This window comes from Neodiprion fabricii, chromosome 3 (genome assembly GCF_021155785.1).
Source record: "Neodiprion fabricii isolate iyNeoFabr1 chromosome 3, iyNeoFabr1.1, whole genome shotgun sequence".
Lineage (NCBI taxonomy): Eukaryota > Metazoa > Arthropoda > Insecta > Hymenoptera > Diprionidae > Neodiprion > Neodiprion fabricii.
Window position 1 is genome coordinate 24,081,804 of NC_060241.1, and position 20,025 is coordinate 24,101,828.

A 20,025-nucleotide genomic window follows, 5' to 3' on the forward strand; every position below is an offset into this window, starting at 1 on the left:
AAACTGCAGTTCTGCCGACAAATGTTCGCTGCGTAATTCCAAAGGTTTTCCTTCGCGGTGAGAAATTGTCACTTGAGCATTTTACCAGCTAGTACACAGAAGTAACTGTAAAATGTAATTTCGGTTGACATGTGTAATAAATAACTCGCTGTCAGACGATAATAATAATTATGGAAATGAAAAAATGTAGGAAACAGAAAGCCGGAAGTGAAGAAAATAATTATTGGCATGTAAGAACGAGAGTAACACTGTCACACTTGTAGCCTTCAAATTAATCGCGGTAAGTACATTATATTTCAAACAAGGTAACTCAATTTCCAACAACTTGGCATATCGTTGAAAAAAAAGGAAGTTTTGATGCTGGCGGCAATTGTATGCATATGTACTATATATGTATATTATAACGACCTTGCTTCACAAATAGTACAACGCGTGTTCTTCGAATCGATGTGTAAACGAATTTCGAAGTGACAAAACGAAAAAAATCCAAATCTCATTATCGTTGAATAAATAACCTTATAGTCGTCGTAATCAGGATAAAAACGAACATAAAAAATTATTTAAAAATAATCGAAATATTGAAAACAAAATATATCAACCGCGTTGCATAATCATCATTAATCTCAGTATTTGGCAATGAACATAATTGGTCATGCAAACTATTCTTGTAAAATATCATTCTTGATCTGTATGACGTAATTATAAGTTACCTTGAGATTATCTCTACCCCATGCGAATGCAAATTGGATTCAGCGATTGCGACACGTGATCCACACCAATTGCATAACGTATCGCAGCGATCATGTATATTTTACAACCGACGCTCCTGTGACCCGCAGTTTTTCAAAAACCTTATTTTACCTCTTTCAAGCTTACACACAAGTATCGAAGCGGCGGATTTTTTCGGCTCGAAGAAAGCTTGGTAGTAGTTTGATGTCAGGATTTTAAACACAAAACGCGCTTAATCCGTTATAATAATAACACATCCCGACTGTAAAATCTGCGAGCGAGTTCTAGGCGTGATTTTTATCGTCTTTTTTACTACATCTCGACATTAGCAAATACGACAAACATTACAAATTACATGGCGTAATGAAGTCTAGGCTTCGTATCATCTTGCAGTCAATTCGATAGTTAAATACTCTCTGTACAGCCGCATTAAGGTCATCGGATCAAAAGTCATTTTATAGCTCATATTATGAATTTTGCGATGAATGCTGGCTACGAGGCGAAATTATGAAATACTATGTTGAGATTGAAAATTTCCGTATCGCGATCATCCGTTGCGCCATACTCAGCATGATGACATAGCCTCGGAATACGGTTGAAATTTTTATCCATATTATCCATTAGCTGTAATCTAATATTAAACAAAACAACACACAAACATTTTTGCAATACACCAATGCCTTGTACAACGGTATAAACGTGAGTTGAGCGCTAAGAACAGCTTTTTCCACTTATCACCATTCATTTAGCCACTTATTTTCGATCGCCGTTTTGACACGAGTAAAAATACTCTCACACCACTCTCTTATTCCTGTTCAAGTTCAGAAGATCATGCGTCAAAGATCGAGCAAGGCCACCTAAAGAAGGGACACATTTACGTATGTGTACATATTATACATACAAATGGATAACGTTGTCAAAAATAGACTAATGATTGTTGCGGCATGATGTTAGAATCTATTATTCGTATCCGGACTCGGCTTCTGAATAATATATCATAAAGCATTACGTACATTTTTACAACAAAAAGCGTTATGATAATTTGACCTCAGCATAGACCCGCTGCGGGGGTTATAACAACAACTCGCAAGCACGCGCGAACAACAAAGTCAATTTTTATTCAAACAACTCTCGCGAATAGAGATGATTCTCCTCATTTCTATACATCTACGAATCTGAATATGCCGCTTATCACCGACGACCGTGAACTTCACACGGAATCTGTCTAATTGTAAGTCAAAGAAGAATTTTAGTACAGAATTGAAGATCTGTAAAATCATATCCGGAGGTCTATAATGCGCATATAATAAATGGCAAATATCTAATTAAAATTTCATCATCTTTACGCAATTTTGATGAAATATTCGAGCGATGATGAAGCGGTTTCTTTTCAGTACTTATCTCTTGCTCTCGTTCTCTCTGCCTCTCTCTCTCTCTTATTTCGCACATTGCAAGAAGAGATTAGAAGAAAAAAAAAAAACCAAGAAGTTTGTTGACATCGCGAATTAAAGTCGATAATATGTATATTTATGAAAATATAAGGAAATCACATCAGCTCAAGATTGCTTGAAAGGAAAAAATGTATCGACGTAAATCGTAGCAACGTTTGGGTAATCAATTTAATCAACGTCAAGATAAATCCGACTGTTCGTATTACCCACAATCCAGTATTCTTGCACATCTATCTACGTATATACGCTTATAATTTATGTCCTTAGCAGCGATACGGGGATCTTTGGGTTATGGGTAGACGATCAGATTAATTTTAATCACGTGTAGAGGTCAACACATCCACTTCACGCATATAATTTGATTATGATGTAGCTTACATGCTCGATATATTATTAGAGTGCAAATCTAATTTCTAGTGTTGTAACAATTACGCAATATTTGTATCCACAGAAATAAGCTGCAGTATCGATTTAACAATTATATCGTAATGAACTGGAAAATCCATTCGCGAGAACTTCAGTGGTTCACCGGTCCCGCTGTTGAAGTAAATAACGAAATGAATATAATCATAGTAAAATGGAAAATATCAAGAAAATACCGAGGGATTTTCCCTCAAGTTTGAGCGTGGCTGGTCTTCGTTTCATTAGTCCACATGGATAATTCCGTGGTGTAATTAATACTGGAGACTATAGTATATCATTCGACTCAACGTACTATGCATGCGCTATAAGTATGTGGATGTCGGATTTCATAAGACTTACGATCATGCAATGTGGTGAGTTATGCTTTTGATGATAATTAATCGGAATCAAAGTATACATAATATGGATTACGTACGTTAGTAAGACCATTGATAAGTTCAGTTTAATGTTATTAGAAAATATGTGAGATTGAGCGAGATATGGGAAATAAAGGGAATCCATTCCCTCCACATTTGCAACAATGCGTTTTGTAGGTCCATGAAAAAGTCGTGTTACAGTTATGGTGACCTGAGCTGACATCACAAACAAACCATACTGCAATTATCTTAAAAATCTAAAGCGTATCGTGAAAAAGTTTCTAATTGATATTTTAAACAAAACACGAGGAATATAAATGTCATTTCTTTGTTATAATATCGTATATCATTGATAAAATCTCGTGCTTACATCTCGTGACCAAACGGTATTTACAAAAATACAAACACCCAGCTTTTTCTACCCTAACTATCAAGTGGTCCGATATGCGTGTGTAGCGTAGAATGGATCCATGAATAACATTTAGCTTGAATAACCGAACAGTATCGTAGACAAATGAAGCAAATAAGATTATAGAGTGATGAAACTTTAGTCAAATCTGCATGTGAACAGAAATTGAAAACATCTTATCTCTTTTCATTGGTGATCTAAAATTTTAAACAATCAAATGAATGAAAATTAATTTACTAAATATTTTCATTGTTTCACAAATTTAAAAAAAAAAAGCACCATATGTTCTATTCCCATGATATCTTTATGTGATCGAATAAAATATCTGACAAGCAATCCTGGATGTGAATTGTTTCTTATCCCACAATAGCCCTGCTCTTGGTTCTCCCTCTTTCTTTTCCGGTGATGGCTATATGGATTGGGAAAGCATAAAATAGCCGCGCATCGGCACGGGACGCTCAGTATTTATTCAATCGTCAAACTTTTAAAGTGTTGGTGGGGGTTTCAAGCCGGTTCCAAATATCGCAGAAACATTTGATAGAACAATTTTTACTCTAAATTCACTAACACCACTCTCGCTTGAAATATATATTGTACACATCGAGAATCAAGGATTAATTAGTGACGGGCTGCAGGTGGAAAGAGGTAAACGAAGCCCAGACAATTTTTTTTCCTTTAACTCTATTAAATCAAATTCTGAGTGTCAGCTGTGCAGATTTTGCCCTCTATTTGGCGATGTGCCGAAAAAAATATACAAAAACATGTACAGAGAAATGTAAACCATCCCCCTTTCAAAACCAAAAGGCATATGAAATAAAAATTACGCATGGGGCTTTCCACCCTAACGCAGTAAACAGTTGAACACGGCATTTTGTAACTTCATCAAGAATTTTTTTTTTATATTAGGCGACCGCTGAACACCTTTCAAAACATTCAAATTGATTTTTGTGAACCAAGAAATCACCATTCTGAAATATATGGAATATAATTAATTCGAGTAGAAAAAAAAATATTATTTTTCATTGCAATTATTTTCAATTCCAATATTATGTCGTTGCACCGAGATGAGTTTCTTGGTCTCACTTCTGTCACTTACTACTTATACGAATCCCGAATGATGCTCCATTTATCTTGCATTGTATACTTACATTCAACGGTATGCAAAAACAAACTAAGCTAATTATTCGAATTAAACACAGAGACGTGGTTTGTACGATATTCCTCACCACGAGCATTTATTTATGGATCTTGCTGCATTTATAGGCGTTCAGCAATTTGATCCAATTGATTTTGACCGTCAAACGTAAACTTCAAAGTTAGAATCGCCTGCAAGCCCGTAACAATGATTACTCAACTTTCAGGATCGAGACGGTCATGATAAGCAATTAGTTTAAGATATGGCGCAAACAAGCGCATCGTTACTCGACACTGTTAACACCGTTTCATTTAACTATAAGTGGTAATGAGTGTAAAGTAGTCCTGATTTTTCAGTATAAATCCATCTTGAATTCATACAATTCATCATCCTGTACGTCCATATTATCTGGACTAAGTTACGTACACTTTACGCACATTGGGTCGCGGAAAATTTATGTTTCACAAGTTGGGAAATACCTATTGAAGCATTATTTACCAGCAATCGCTCATACTTATCATACTACGTAACTTGACAGTTGAAAAATACTGGATTTAATACAATTGAATGCGTTTGTGCAGTGATGTATTTACCCGTTGACACACTATAGTTATTATTGTCATACTCATATTTTTGGTCGTTATCGTTTTGTCCAGAGAAAAAGTTCATAGTTCATTCGAACGATGACGTAAAGATAAACAAAATTAGATTCTTAGAAAGAAAGGAACAAGTGGAAACAGACGTCGTTATTCAAACGTACCAATAGGCTATCACTTATAATGATAAGAATTAACGACGTAGTTCAATATTTTTACGAGAGATATAAAATACCTTGTATATCCTGTGCAAATTATTAAAACGTAACTGAATACATGTTATCTTCTTTTATCGCATAATGTGGACATAACGCTACTTCCCTTGATTATAACATGGAATTTGAATATTTCCTCACTTAATAAAATCTCAAGTATACAGGCGCGAATTCGTAACACGCGATTGCAATATGAACCGCAAACCTGCGCATGCGTATATAAGTTTACTTCTAATGAACGTTAAGTGCGTCATTCAGCGAGCTTGACATTTACAGGTTTGATACATGAAAAATTGGATAATTGAAATACTACAAAAAAGCGACGAATTGACGGTATCTTGTAAGGTCATATTTCAATTCAATTACAGGATATACGCAAAGCTTTAAAATTGAAAGAGTATCTCTCGCACGCGCAACTTTCGATTTGATACAGCTACCGAATGCTCAGATCGCGGCATTGATTCTGTAACCACGTGGTCATTCGATCACCAATCAGCGTTGCAAGCTTTCTGTCACATCTCCGCTTTAAGGCCAATACCGAAACAAATGTTATGAAAGGATTCCTCAGGACAAATCTCGCGCCTATTACCGGTGTTGGATGTCCGTCGAACGATCCTGTTCCATTGGTCCATAATCACGGATAATAACCCATCATCGCTGTAATATTCGATACGGTTGGAGCGATGTTCGTAGGTATGTAAGACGAAAGATGCGAGTGATCGCGATCTTGAAATCGATTGCCGATCGCTCGGCGAGTGCACGGAAGTACCGTCTATCGGCTGTGGCCGAGGACCGTGAATAAGTGACGTAAGAGTGAAAAACGCCGGCGTAGTCTGAACAGTACGGTGTTAGATCACGCAATCACGTGACAACTTGGCAGCCAACGAACGCTGCGCGTTTTTCGGCACGTTGCTGCCTGTCAACCAATAACGAATCGTCGAAAATACGAAGAATCGTTGATCAAATTTCGCGCCGATTATCGGTGTTGGGTGTCCGTCGAACGATCCTGTTCCATTGGTTCAACGAACACTAGGTAATAATAGATCTTGGTTGAATTTTCAGGACGGTCAAAGAGGGACTTGATAAGGTGGAAGGTGCGAGTGAACGCCGTCGTTAAATCGAGCGCTGGCCATCGTCTCCCGTGGCAACGACTAGACCACGTGACCTTACCCGAGGTTACATATAGAAGGCGCCGCGGTGCGGGGAGCCTCTTTTCTTCCACAGTGCGTTGTGGTTGTGTGTAGTGCGATACCGGACCTGGGTTGACGCGGAAAACAGCAGCAAAATGCCCGAAACATCTTACCATATGAACGGCTACGCCAACGGCCACATGCCGCCGGAGCTACAGCAGGGAACCAGCTTCCTTTTCACCTCAGAATCGGTCGGGGAGGGCCATCCAGGTGCGATAATATATTATTTGCCATTTATTCCATCCCACTGGTATTCGCCAGTTATCGGCAGTCCGGTGCCGCCATGGAGAGTCGAGTCTCGACTTGCGCGGCGAGATGCGCGATCTATTCACGTCATTGATCTCATCCTTTTAGGCATGGTTCTTCAGGGAAAACAAAACACGAACGACTATTCGATCGTTTACGAATAATCACCGCATGGAATGGCCGACCATTGTTTTATATTCACTTAGATTTTCGAATCGTCGACGCACTTAACCCCAAGTAATCGACGGCCAGGCAACGTGAGTCAGTGCTGGGCTCTTATTCATCGCCATGTGCTCGGCGTCTCGCAACTTCGACTCATTTTTTTGCAAAAAAATATTCAACGGTGCATAATGTTGGAAAATTAACAAGTTTTCACGAAACTGGGTTAAATTCTATGCCGACGAAACGTCTTGAGACTGTAAAGTCGGTCTTTTTCAACCTTTTTCCCTCTTTAATTCTCCAAATACTATCATTATTGTTATTACGATTTTCATTTTCATTCCAAAACGTGAAACTACACTTAATCAGTATTAACTTCTTTACTGAATTCTCTGACGAGTAAATTTACAGGAACTCCCAATATCCGTTATTACACACTTTTTTCTACTAAACGAGTAAACGTGTTTTTTTTTTTTTTTTATGTTTCTTTCAAAGGCCGCAGCTTGCCAAATTCAGCTCGTGTGTACTACAATGTGTTATTTTTATTGACCATAAACAGCTACTTCGTTTCAAATAGCAATTAAATTTCTCAATTCAATCGTCCAATTCGTTCGTAATCAAACAACAATTTTACAAAACTGTCGTTTGGCATTTCCCACTGGCTCCCACCATGCTACACCGCCGTTCGATTCTGAATTCATCGCCTCAGAGCAATTTCAGGTTATGCAAATGGTATCAGTTTGAACACGTGGTTTCTTGTGTCCAGAAGCTCATTGATTTACCTAATACTGTAACAGCGCGCAGTATCATGTCTGAAGAATTATCGATTCTATGGGATGTATTATAATACAGATGTGGATTACCATTTTGAGTTTCATACGTCGCACAGATCTGAGTAATGTAGCGAGCTAATAGATGTAATTAGAAGTTTCAGATGCAGCGACGATTCGTAGCTTTATCCAAGTGTCTCTGGTGTTATTTTCGCACAAGCGCAAACTTCACCCTTTTGAGAACTTGATGTGAAAGATCATTCAAAAACAAGCAAGAGTGGTTTCCATTTAAGATTTCAAAGTTACTACCCCTCACGCCCATAGGGGTTAGGGTGGAGGGTTGAATTTTACGGGGTTAGTTTTCCCCATCAAAATCAAACAGTTCTAGTCTCGAATATTTCTTTGTACAATGTGTATTTCTTGAGATATTTTGATGTCTCAAGATAAAAAACTCACCCTGTATATATTCGATGGAATTATGAGTGTTATTATAAAACTAGGTGTTTGATCTGGAAAACTTGAGAAACGACTACTTTGGTTGAATTCTTAATGTATTTTTTGACATACCATCATTTTATTTAGCCAATCGATCTTCGGTTCCATTGAATTGCATCTGTTTTATTCTCCAGACAAAATGTGCGATCAAATCAGCGATGCCATCTTGGATGCTCATCTGAAACAAGACCCAAATGCTATGGTTGCTTGTGGTTAGTATTCACTGTACTTATTTTCTTTGTAACGCGCTCAAATTTATTTATTTACTATTTATAAACTGTCTAGACTGGCCCTGAGCTAGTTACTGTAGACTCTGATCATTGTATTGAAAAGATTAGAAAGAAAGTGAAGATCTTTTGTACCATTCAACTCGGAAATTATAAGAGAAAAATTGATTCCAATTACTTCTTTCTGTAAATTTTCATTGTTATCGTAAAATTTAGATACAGTTTCGCGATAATCTGAGGAAAAATTTACTCAGCCTGCTGTACCATACAATATTCATATGTAACGAACAGATTTAATATTCTGTTCAATTTGAATAAGCCATTTTACTTTATAATTCATTTGACAAGATGCATTTTTCACCGTTTAGAAACCGTTACAAAGACTGGAATGATTTTACTGTGTGGAGAAATTACCTCAAAGGCAGTCGTGGACTACCAGAAAATCGTCAGGGACACAGTAAAGCACATTGGATACGATGATTCGTCTAAAGGTAAGAATTGAACTTCCTATCTCAGTTTTAGATGTTTTTCCAACCTAATATTGCCTGCAAGGCAACTGTCTTCGGGCAGTAGTCTGATCTGTATTTTTTTCGTGTATATATAATTATGAATTGTAGATTCTGTGTGATTATTGACTTCGGAATGTTAAGCTAATGATTTTAGAAAATTAACGTGACGACAACACTCTAATTATTATATCTGAATTATGCAGGTGCGAATTTATGCAAAAAAAAAAAAAAAAAACAGGCCAATCAACATATCCACCTTTACTTCTAATCAGTATTTTGCAATGGTTTGCTCATCATATGTAAGATTTTTCGTTTAACAAATTTTTATACTTAATTGAAGCTCTTCTCGTTTTGGTAAAGGTCAATGTTTCTGATGCTCTTCTTATCGAGTGACATAATTGGGCAAGTAATGTTTACTTCAAACACTTTCAAGTCCCTAATTCTCTTCAACTCTTAACTTTAAGTTCACTCGGGATATGGAAAACTTTCAGGACTTTACGTTTGTAGAGAATAGTGAATATTAGTATAACGAGCCGTAGGTTTCGCATCTTTGACTCTGGGATTCTTGATTTTAAACATTACATATTAACCAATATATGTAATATGTATAAACGTCATATACATATAACCATCTGTATATATATGATACGCATTACACATACATGCAAATTCATATTGAGGCTGATTCTCACTTATAGCAATGATGATATCTCAGTATAAATGTTATGTAAACCTGATAGCGATTAACGTCATTGTTTTTTGTAACTATTTTTCTATGTTTGCTGATCAAGCTTAATTATATCAGCCAAGAAACAAATCGTTAGACTTGAAATCTTAACTATTCTTTGAAAGAACAGTACTTATATTTTCTTTGTTGTTAAAAAGTCAGGATTGTTGTTCCTCATAAAAATTTGGAATTATTTATTCTTTGTTATTAAGAAATTTCAATCTAAAAATCCATTGAAATGTTCTGCTGTTCAGGTAAAAAATAACTGATCCACAAATTTCGTATTTCCATACACATTGTATAACGTTTTACATGTATATTTAAAAATAAATGATTAAGTCTGTCTTCAACTGGCACTCCGGTCCACTGTTTATCATACAAATTTGCGGATCCTTTTACTAGCTTATGTAATATTATGATCGTTCATTATCGCAGTAAATTGATCTGATTTTTATTATGCATATATGTGTAGCAGAGACTCGGGCAAAATATGTGCCAAAACGTATCTGAGAGAAAAAAAATTGCCTTTTACTTGTAGTAAAACTAATATCCATTTATAATTAAATTTTATTTGGCGAACGCTTATGTTGTCCTGGTCTCTCCTACAAAAATTTGGGCAAACGAAATTATTTCTATTATATTGAAAAAGGATTTCAATGTGTAGGTCTATTCATGTGTAAATTCTTATTTCAAGTGGTAAATTTACTCTCATTACATGACGTGTTTATTCGTTTGTTTGACAACTAAAAATGTATGTAATTTTTTTTCTTTTTTTTATATCTTGTCAACATGTGATTGCAAGAATTTCATCTGAATGTAACCATAAAAGCGTGTTTGTACATATTTACTGAAGAAGTTGAATATAATAGAAAGTCGGCATGGAAAATGTAATGAAATAACAATTTATACGTGGGTAACAAGTATTGTAATGGTCGTGGCAGGGTTTGATTGGCGTACGTTGAATCTTTTGGTGGCTATCGAACAACAATCGCCAAATATTGCTGGTGGTGTCCATCTGAACCGTGAAGAGCTGGAGGTGGGCGCAGGCGACCAGGTAGATATAATATTTACAGCCCGTGCCCGCAGAGCAGCCAAACATAGATAAATTGCCACTTTATGTTTCTCTCTATACCTATCTCCTTGCAGGTATTGTATGTGTTGGAAATTACTGCGTGCTAATTGTGTTAATGTGAGAAAAAAAAGAAATGAAAGAAAAATACGTGTCGTTTTCAAAATTTTTATGCTCTCTACAAACTAATCGCATCACCGATTACTTTCTATTATGCCACTGTATGTCAATCAAGTTGTGACAATTTGACAAATGCTAACAACAAATAACCGTCTCCATTGCTCATTGGTTTCTTTCACTATTCTTCAATCCTTAAAATAATGCCTTTACTTTTGTTACACTCTGAACAGTTGACAGTATTGTTTTAGTGAAATTGACAGTCTGTTCTGTGAACAAGAAAACTTGCAGGTTTATTGGAATGTTGTTGGCATTTCGATATTCGCAGTAAATGTAGTTTGACTTTAAAATATCTTTTAAGAAATCTTGTATCATTCAGGTGAATTAGTCTGTATCAGTCCAGGTACATGTACCAGCTGGCCACCTCAAGTGTATCTGACTATAACTTTCGAGAGTTTTTTTTTTACATTAATCAGTCATGAACTTCTGCGTAAGCGGAGTGATTATTTATCGACAGAATGGCCCATTGTCCGCTATGGTTTTTATGTGTGCTACAATCTGACAGAAGTTGTTTGCCAAGGTGACGAACCGTTATGAACGAAACCTCCAAAATTTTGTCACTGGCATATATATATATATATATATATATATATATATATCAAGTGTAATCTTCACGTTATTAGAGGTACTTACTACTAATTATTGGTAAATACTCATCTCGGTTTTGAATGCTGTGCAATGTGTCACGTCTTCTACCAGTGTAAGAATTTACTTCATAAATTCTCCCCTTTGAAAACAGGGTGCGTCTTATATTCAGAGGAGTCAGGGGTCGTATTATTGTGTAAATACGGTATATCTTGCATCATCTTCAACACTAAATTTTATGAGTTTCATTCAGTGTCCCAAGTTCCATGTTCTCCTGAAGACATGTTGGTTCGTACTCAAATACTAATGTTGTGATAGGTTTCTGAAAGGCAGAAGTCCTTTTACCAGTATTTTAATTAGAAAAAATAAAACCATTTTATATTGTGTAAAACCTTTAATGGCATAAAGATTTCACTTTTCATTCAAGAACCACATTTTATACATGTTTAAAACCAAGATTTCATTTGCCGTGGATTTTACGGATTAAATTTATAATACTTGGACAGTTCTTTGTTGCATATTAGTATTATGATTAGTAGGTCGACCGAGTTCCTTCAGTAATAGAATAATAATTTGCCACTATGGCTGTTTGCCGGACTCTGACACATACGAAGCGACGATAGATAGTATCTCACCACGATCACATTGCATAAAAAAAATATCTCTTACAGGGCTGTTAAAAAAATTGTTGAAAGTTATCGAAAGAGAAAAATCAGTGATATACTATTTAGATTTGAAAGTGCGATGTATCCGTCTGTCAAGACAATTCATATTTAGGTAATGTAAATGAAATGTTATTCATGTGCAGAGTTAAGACATAGTATAAAATAACGTGTTGACCCTAAAGATTGTCATTTGCAGGACAAAAAGCATTAGATTTAACGTAATTTAGTTATTTTTCTGTATCGTAGGTAAATAATATGGGACGTGTCTTCAGTGTCTCCAAGCAACTGCTCGTTACTCGAATATTTTTTACATATATATAAATTTTTATTTTTTGTTTGTTTTTCATTGCAAGGTCCAAAATCATAGGAAATATCCATAGCTTACTCCTATAATTTCTGCAGGTTTTGACTACAAACTGTGCAATGTGCTATTGGCGCTTGACGCCCAATCGCCAAATATTGCTGCAGGGGTTCACGAGAATCGCACTGACGAGGAGGTCGGCGCCGGCGATCAGGTCACACGACATTCATCAATAAAATTCTTCTGTTCTTCCTTTTTCTTGTCGTCTGTCTAATCAAGCCAAGCCTGTGTTAGCCTAATCACAATTGTTGTAGCCTTCTTCTCTGTTAGCAAATAGAATTTTCAATTCTGTACATAGTTTTCTTCGTTTGTTATAATCTTCCAATAGTTTTCTTATAGAGTTTTTCGTTTAACATTTTCCTTGTTAATGTACGCACTAAGGGTACACAATCACGATTCACTTGAGTTAATCGTAACTGTCATGATGATAATGATTTAAGTGATTACACTCCAATCCAAATGACGAAATCTCAAATTATTTGTAAATGATTTTGGTTCTCTTGTTGCAGAAAGATTTCCAGATTTTTCTCTTCGCTCTTCATCTTTATATCCTTGTGCGTTCATTCTGTGTATAACTTTTGTTTGCCGGTGGTGGTTTTATCGTACTTATTATGTCATTGTCTAATTTTTCTATATATTTCACGAAATTTTAATTTATTCCGTAGTTCAAGGCTGCCTAATCATCAATTTTTATATCTGTAGTTTGGACCATATTTTATTTCTGATTTATTTGAAATATTCTGAATCCCGGAATTAGTTTTTACACACACTTCCCTTTGCATTATTATGTAAGAACTATCATTTGTTAGATGCACAGCTGTACCCAAAACTATGCTTCCGTATACTTTGATTTCAGCATTCTGATCTATTCTACGACTTCTTCGTTGATACAGAAAAACGAACTTTGGTTCTACTTCATCAACCTCTGTATATATTATACCACAGTCTGCGAAGAATTTAAGCAAAACGCTATCATTGCATCTCATTCAGAAACCTAAAGATGCTCATGTACAGGTATCTCTGAACATGATATTAATAGCCAAAAAACAAAGAGCGATAAACTTCGTATGTATGCTGTTACGGATTTGCTGGTCCTATGTTAACCGATTTGTAATTCGATGTAGAAACTTATTTCAGCGTAGCGATGAATCAAATGCTACTGTACCGTTATTACATTATAGTTTTTGAACACTGTTTATCCAAGTAAACGCAGTTTGACACCATATACCCTGTAATTAATTCCCCAATCACTGCTCTGCTCTGTTAGGCACTTTTCTTTATTATGCATGGTTTTTGGTTCATTTGCTTGTATATTTCTCATATTTACTGTTACTCGCATTGATACCAAGGTAATATAATACTTGGATTTATTCTAACACTAACTCATGGAATTGATATTAATTTGAGTTTGACATATCTTTTTTTCTATTTTATCATATTTTCAAATATTTTGTTTTGACATTGAACTCTTTTTCAATCAATATTCATCTTACCAAAGCATAAAATGTATTTAAATAATAAATTCTTATCACGTCGCGACATCACTTTACTTGCGAAAGTAGAAAAAAATTAGTGCTTCAATTATAATTCATGTAAAGTGAAATAAAATCACAAAATTTTCAATTTGCATTGATAGTCTTATTCAATGAATCATTTGGATAACATTTACTCTGCGTTAAATAGGGCTTGATGTTCGGTTATGCCACCGATGAAACAGAGGAATGTATGCCACTTACAGTCGTGCTTGCGCATAGGCTGAACCAGAAAATTGCAGAACTCAGACGCAGCGAAGAACTGTGGTGGGCTCGCCCAGATTCAAAGACACAGGTACAGTTTCCAGATTGTACTTTAACTGTTTCTACTAGAAGAAAGAAAAAAATTATAGTGCAAAAAACATTTATGTATCAAATTGTGTATCGAATGATGTCCAATGATGTTTTTCTTATGTATTTGCTACTCTTGAGTGCCATGATGATAATTGCAATTCTGAGGACCTTCATTCACTTAGTTATTATTTTATTAGTATAATTTAACAATCCAGCCTTTCAACACGAGTAAAAATATCTTCTCTTCTTGGTGAATTGGTTCTTTTGATTCTACGACTTGGATCATGGGTTATGTCAGTAATTATTTCACGTGCGTTTTGATTAATTACAGGTGACCTGTGAATACATAATGGATCATGGAGCCTGCGTGCCTAGTCGAGTGCACACAGTCGTCGTATCTTTACAGCACAGTGAAAAAATTAGCCTGGATGAACTACGAAAGGCAGTGATGGAAAAAGTGATCAAAAATGTTATCCCTGCTAAATACCTTGACGAAAGAACAGTTTTCCACGTCAATCCATGCGGCCTTTTCATCATTGGTGGTCCACAAGTACGTACCAAATAGACAACCAAGTCACATTTTTATTCTTATTATATATATGAAAACAAATCTTGAAGTAATATAACACTGTTTCAGGCTGTTCAATGATTTTTTTCTCATACTATTTGCTACTTTTGAGTGCCGTGATACGAAACACGTTTATGAGAACAGCAATATTTCTTTCAATTCTTTTCAATTTTTCAAATTTTATGCATGAAATGCTTCTGACTATAGTAATAATATAGATCAGTAATTAAATTTCCAATCTCACTTTAATTGCATTATTGGTTTTTTGAAGAGCCACAATTGTTATTAAACTTTCTTGTGTATCAACAGAGTGACGCCGGTCTCACGGGCCGCAAAATTATCGTAGACACGTACGGTGGTTGGGGGGCGCACGGAGGAGGTGCATTCTCTGGTAAAGACTTTACAAAAGTTGATCGCTCTGCTGCCTATGCTGCAAGATGGGTTGCTAAATCTCTCGTCAAAGCTGGTCTATGCAGGCGCTGCTTAGTACAGGTAAACTTGACTGGCAGTAAAAGCCAGTATGAATACTTACGTTTATGTTAAAAATTGAGAATATTAAAACACTCACCAGTATTATGATTAATAATTATTATAAGGCACGTAGCAAATGAATTAGAAAACAACAGTTCACTAGATTTGAATAAATTGTCACACTACATTCTCTTTTATCGTAGGTTTCATATGCAATTGGTGTTGCTGAGCCCCTTTCGATCACGGTATTCGACTATGGCACATCCAAGTTATCACAGAGTAAACTGTTAGACATTGTGAACAAAAACTTCGACCTACGCCCTGGTAAAATAGTAAAGTAAGTTTGACCTTATTTTTTTTTTTATTGATATAGAACTTTCACGTTAAACTGTACACTGGAAGTGTTCCGGACGGTTTAAATAAGGAGCAAGAGGAAGTACGAAAGTTCCGGGCAACTTGTCATTCCGGGTGTTAGTGCTAAACTGATCTCTCGCACCCCAGTTTTCAGCTCGAGCGCTTCGATTGCTTGTAGCGCCACCTGCCCGCGAATCAGATTTTCCACGCGCTTACCACATTTGATGGTGTATGTACGCGAGCGTATTATTCCGGCATACCCATGGAAGTAACCTCGAGCTTTGAATGCGAGTACTTGAGTTAGACGGGCTTCTTTGCGCTGTCTTTCAGAAGCACCCGTTACACCTTGCGTTCACTACTTGCGCCGCGCCTTCGGGGTTTTTTACTTGAACCAATCAAATCTTCGGTCCCCCTCCAGAGGGGAGACCTCCCGCTGTCTCGGCGGTACATTCTTTCCATTTTCCGAGTAATCTTGATTCATAATTAATTCATAATTAAATCGTCTTGATGACCGCTCTCGTACAATGGTGTTAACGATAGTCCCAATATCGACCGAATGGTTTGCGGCAACGTCAAATCGGAGGTGGTAAGATTAAAAAATAAATTGTCTTGTCCTACGGGTTCGGTAACCGAGCATTTGGCAATAGGAAGATATATACGATTACCATCATCATCTCGGTCATTATGTTAACGGTGAAACACTGAAGATGTGTACTTCATAAATATACCTATGTGGTGTAATTTGGTTAACCTTATAATCTAAAGAATCTTTGCTTCAAAAAATTTTGAGTGTAACATTAGAAAACAATTAGTATCTTACTGGTAAATTATTCGATCAAATCTTGCAAAACATTTCATTGTTCCGTTTACATTTTCATGTATTCGCAGATCAAAAGACCTTAGTCTTCTAATTGTCAATAATAAAAAATATTTATCGTAAACTTCTAAAGTAATTGATTTGAAATGAGATTTTTTTGACGGTAGAATGAATCACAAATATAAAATTGTGCGACTGATCTTGATAATAGTTCGTTAACAATTTCAAATTTTTATCCAAAAGTCATTGACAATTCCTTATTATTGAAATCTGTTTACAGGGAGCTAAATCTTCGCAAGCCAATATATCAACAGACAAGTACATACGGACACTTTGGTAGAGACGGATTCAGCTGGGAACAACCAAAGACCCTAATTCTCGATTGAACAGTAATTGATGAAATCGATACAGTTTCTTAACTTAAAACCATTAAACTTAGTAGGTTACGCTATGTCTTCTAGCCCCTGAACATTATTTTCCCCCAATTTGACAAGTGAAATTTATTAACAGGGTTTTATCTTCCTTATTTATTTATTTTAAAGCCCATGTATTGTGTGAGCCAAGTTGCATCGTCCTAATCAAAAATTATACAGAATAGAAAACTCCAGACCCGGGTTTGATCTAAGGTGACAAATACCTAATTTTAATGTCATGGCCGAAAGCCCGTCCGTATTTCCATAGTTTTTTTTTTTTTTCACAATAGTTGACAGCAATCTTCTGTAATTTTTTTTTATCTTGAATGAGATATTAAATACATGTATATATATTTTTTTTTAATTAAAACATGTGCGTCTAGACCATTAAATACGTTACTCTAGTTTTGAAACCTACTTTTATTGAATGGGTTTCAGTACGATTAAAATCAGTAGTTGTTCAGTTCGAAAAAACAAAAAGCAACGCGATGTACACGGAAATTGTAACTTGAAAATTTTACGCAACTGATAATAGCAACAATATAGGTAAAAATTGAGCCCACGCATATATGGTACAAATACAAGGAAGTACAAACTATTCATAATACATAGAAGACAGCAACTTGGCAAAGTTTTTGCCATTGGAGAAGATTCAGTTACATTTTATTTGTAGACATCTACATAAATTGCTTGCAAATCTACGTATTATAGTTTCGTGGTAAGATTAAAATAAATTTTCAAGCTGTGAAGGAACAGAGAAAGATCTTCGAGGCAAGTGAAACCCTATAGTGTAACACATAAAACACAGTACACCTGGAAAATATTCGTGTCATCACCGAAAACAAAACCAAACCTACAAGTAACATTGAAATGAGTAACTATATACATAAGTCTGTATATATTGGCAGTGAAATGTCACATCCCTAGGTCTTAGGTAATACTTAAGGACATGGTATGAGAAGGGGCACCCAAAAAGCAGAATGACATTATTAAGTAGAACGGTAATGATTGCTTTAATCGCGATGCTACACTCAGGTGCTAGAAAATTAATGAAACGGTGGGACAGAGACTGTCTGCTACACGCGATGTCATCTTAACGTCACAATCGATTTTTGGTAAAATAAGACGGTAACTAATAAACTAAATTCAAAACAAAACCATCATTTCTTTGATCCGTAAACGGGATATTTCAACTTGAATGGCAGTGAGGAACACAAATAGTACCATACTATACACGATGACTTTTCGACTCAAATTTAGTGTTTTTGGATTTGAAATCATGAATACATAGAAGCAGCGTGATTGAATTATCACGGGTGCAAGATGCATGCCTGGCTACTATTTCTTTAAGTGTTTCTGTTTAGTGATTCTTCGTGATCTAATAGTTTGTAAGTTTACATGAATTTATCCCATAATCATGACCGAAATATTGTATGTGACTTAATGTAGAGGCTCCTAACTCGTCCCCAAGTTAGATACTAAGTGAATCGTTCGTTCGTACCTATTTTATTATTGGATGATATAATAATCTCTTGAATGAGGATTATGCTGGTATCATTCGTCGAGAAGCAGAGAAAAAATTTTAATTCGATTTCTTTAATCATACTTCCTCGTAGATGGAGCTGCATCGTTGTGCCGATTTTACCACTTTATAATTAAGAGCGGCCTCATAAGACACTATTATGTGTAAACACGAATGTGAGGCGAAGTGTATGAATTCAGCATTTTTTGCACAACGACACCCGTCAGAAGGTCTCAATACAAATGATAGTTACTCAGGCACCAAAATTGTACGACAAAGCTTGAAACGTTACTCACAAAAGAAAGAAGAGTTTATCATTGTCAGGCACTGTGGAACCAATTATAGTCAAAATAATGACAACATTTTTTTTGTCATGATATCTGATTTTTTGTAAGCATGACTAAATTCGTCATCTGAATGCAGAAAATGCATAATAAAAAATAATTTTTTAATGAACAGATTTCTTTTCATTCGTTTTAAAGAATAGCTATTGAAGGTGGATTGAAAAACAATAAAAATCTTCAAAAAATTGATAGTTCTATCGTATATACTCCTGTATTACTAACCAATTTTAATAATATTTTATCATTTCTGGTGCTCACGAAGAAATCAGACACACGATGCTGATGCCTGAATACTTTTTTTTTTACAGATACCGTATATGCCTATGCTGTATACTGTAATACTGGCCATCGAATTCTACTGTAGAAAAATTATTCTTTCCTCATCTATTTCCCATGTTTCACCATAGTCGGAGTTTTGAATTACATAGCCTTTAAAAATTTGAAGGTTGAGACGAAGGTAGATCAACATTTTGTTCATCCGGCCTCCTTTGACATTTGAATACAGATTGCAATTGAGTAAACGAATCGAAGCAACAATTCTATCTTCCAGTTAAATATGAAAAGTATTTAACGTGTAATTTCACATTTGACAAGGATGCAGGACACGAGCTGTATCGCTGCGAGGCAGTATCACGAGTAACAACATGTAGGTTTGTGTTTGTGGTTAAATGAAAAAGAGCCTGCGATCCGCGCTTATCACGTTTACAGTAATGAGATCGCCTTAAGTTTGTTCTGCGTGCCTAGTACAACTTGCCGATCAAACATTCAATGGCTCTTGACGTCATTTATCCTCTTCACAACTGTGTTATAGATTGAAGTGATTTGAAGTAATTTATAGGAGTAACTAATGGAAACGTATAGTATAAGTAAATAATTGATTCACGGGACTTAAAAGTTGTTTCAGTTATTGTTGTCTCTTTGTTATAACAGATAGTGACCTTATTTAGTAAAAATTGATTATTGTGTCATTTCTAGACTATTCCTAAGAAGAATTATTCGGCACAGCGTATTGTACAAAAGCACAATTGAGAAAAAATTGTAATTTTAAAGTTTTAAAATGCTGCAGTCGTGTTGATGTGATTAGTAATCTATTGTAAGATGCTCTTTATCTTTGGGTTTCTATCTCTTTATATCAAGTGACGATGTGTAAGTGAGAATTCTGTATTTAGAAACTAACTAGTAACATTGTTAAACCCTCGTTATAAATATGATCTAT

The 20,025-nt window shown here is 35.6% G+C and overlaps 1 protein-coding gene across 3 annotated transcripts; it reads left to right on the plus strand.

Annotated features, from left to right (window-relative positions):
- The first annotated feature begins 265 nt into the window (after nucleotides 1–265).
- LOC124178063 (S-adenosylmethionine synthase) lies at nucleotides 266–18,921 on the plus strand. Of its 3 annotated transcripts, none has more exons than XM_046561158.1 (10): nucleotides 266–280; nucleotides 6,377–6,714; nucleotides 8,309–8,386; nucleotides 8,770–8,892; nucleotides 12,536–12,648; nucleotides 14,178–14,321; nucleotides 14,652–14,870; nucleotides 15,198–15,380; nucleotides 15,563–15,696; nucleotides 16,811–18,921. In XM_046561158.1, exons 2-10 carry the CDS (start codon nucleotides 6,600–6,602, stop codon nucleotides 16,914–16,916), a joined length of 1,215 nt encoding a protein of 404 aa, XP_046417114.1. In that variant the 5' UTR covers nucleotides 266–280; nucleotides 6,377–6,599; the 3' UTR covers nucleotides 16,917–18,921. The 3 variants fall into 3 exon arrangements, with proteins under 3 accessions (XP_046417114.1, XP_046417113.1, XP_046417112.1); XM_046561157.1 differs by lacking the exons at nucleotides 266–280; nucleotides 12,536–12,648 and adding exons at nucleotides 3,836–4,013; nucleotides 10,579–10,691; XM_046561156.1 differs by lacking the exon at nucleotides 266–280 and adding an exon at nucleotides 3,837–4,013.
- The last annotated feature ends 1,104 nt before the right edge of the window (nucleotides 18,922–20,025 follow it).

Excerpts from the sequence above, each read along its gene's own strand:
- LOC124178063 (XM_046561158.1), top strand. The coding sequence starts at position 6,600 with ATGCCCGAAACATCTTACCATATGAACGGCTACGCCAACGGCCACATG. Across the intron at positions 6,715-8,308 it reads GGTCGGGGAGGGCCATCCAG|ACAAAATGTGCGATCAAATC; the intron begins GTGCGATAATAT and ends TTTATTCTCCAG. Across the intron at positions 12,649-14,177 it reads AGGTCGGCGCCGGCGATCAG|GGCTTGATGTTCGGTTATGC; the intron begins GTCACACGACAT and ends TGCGTTAAATAG.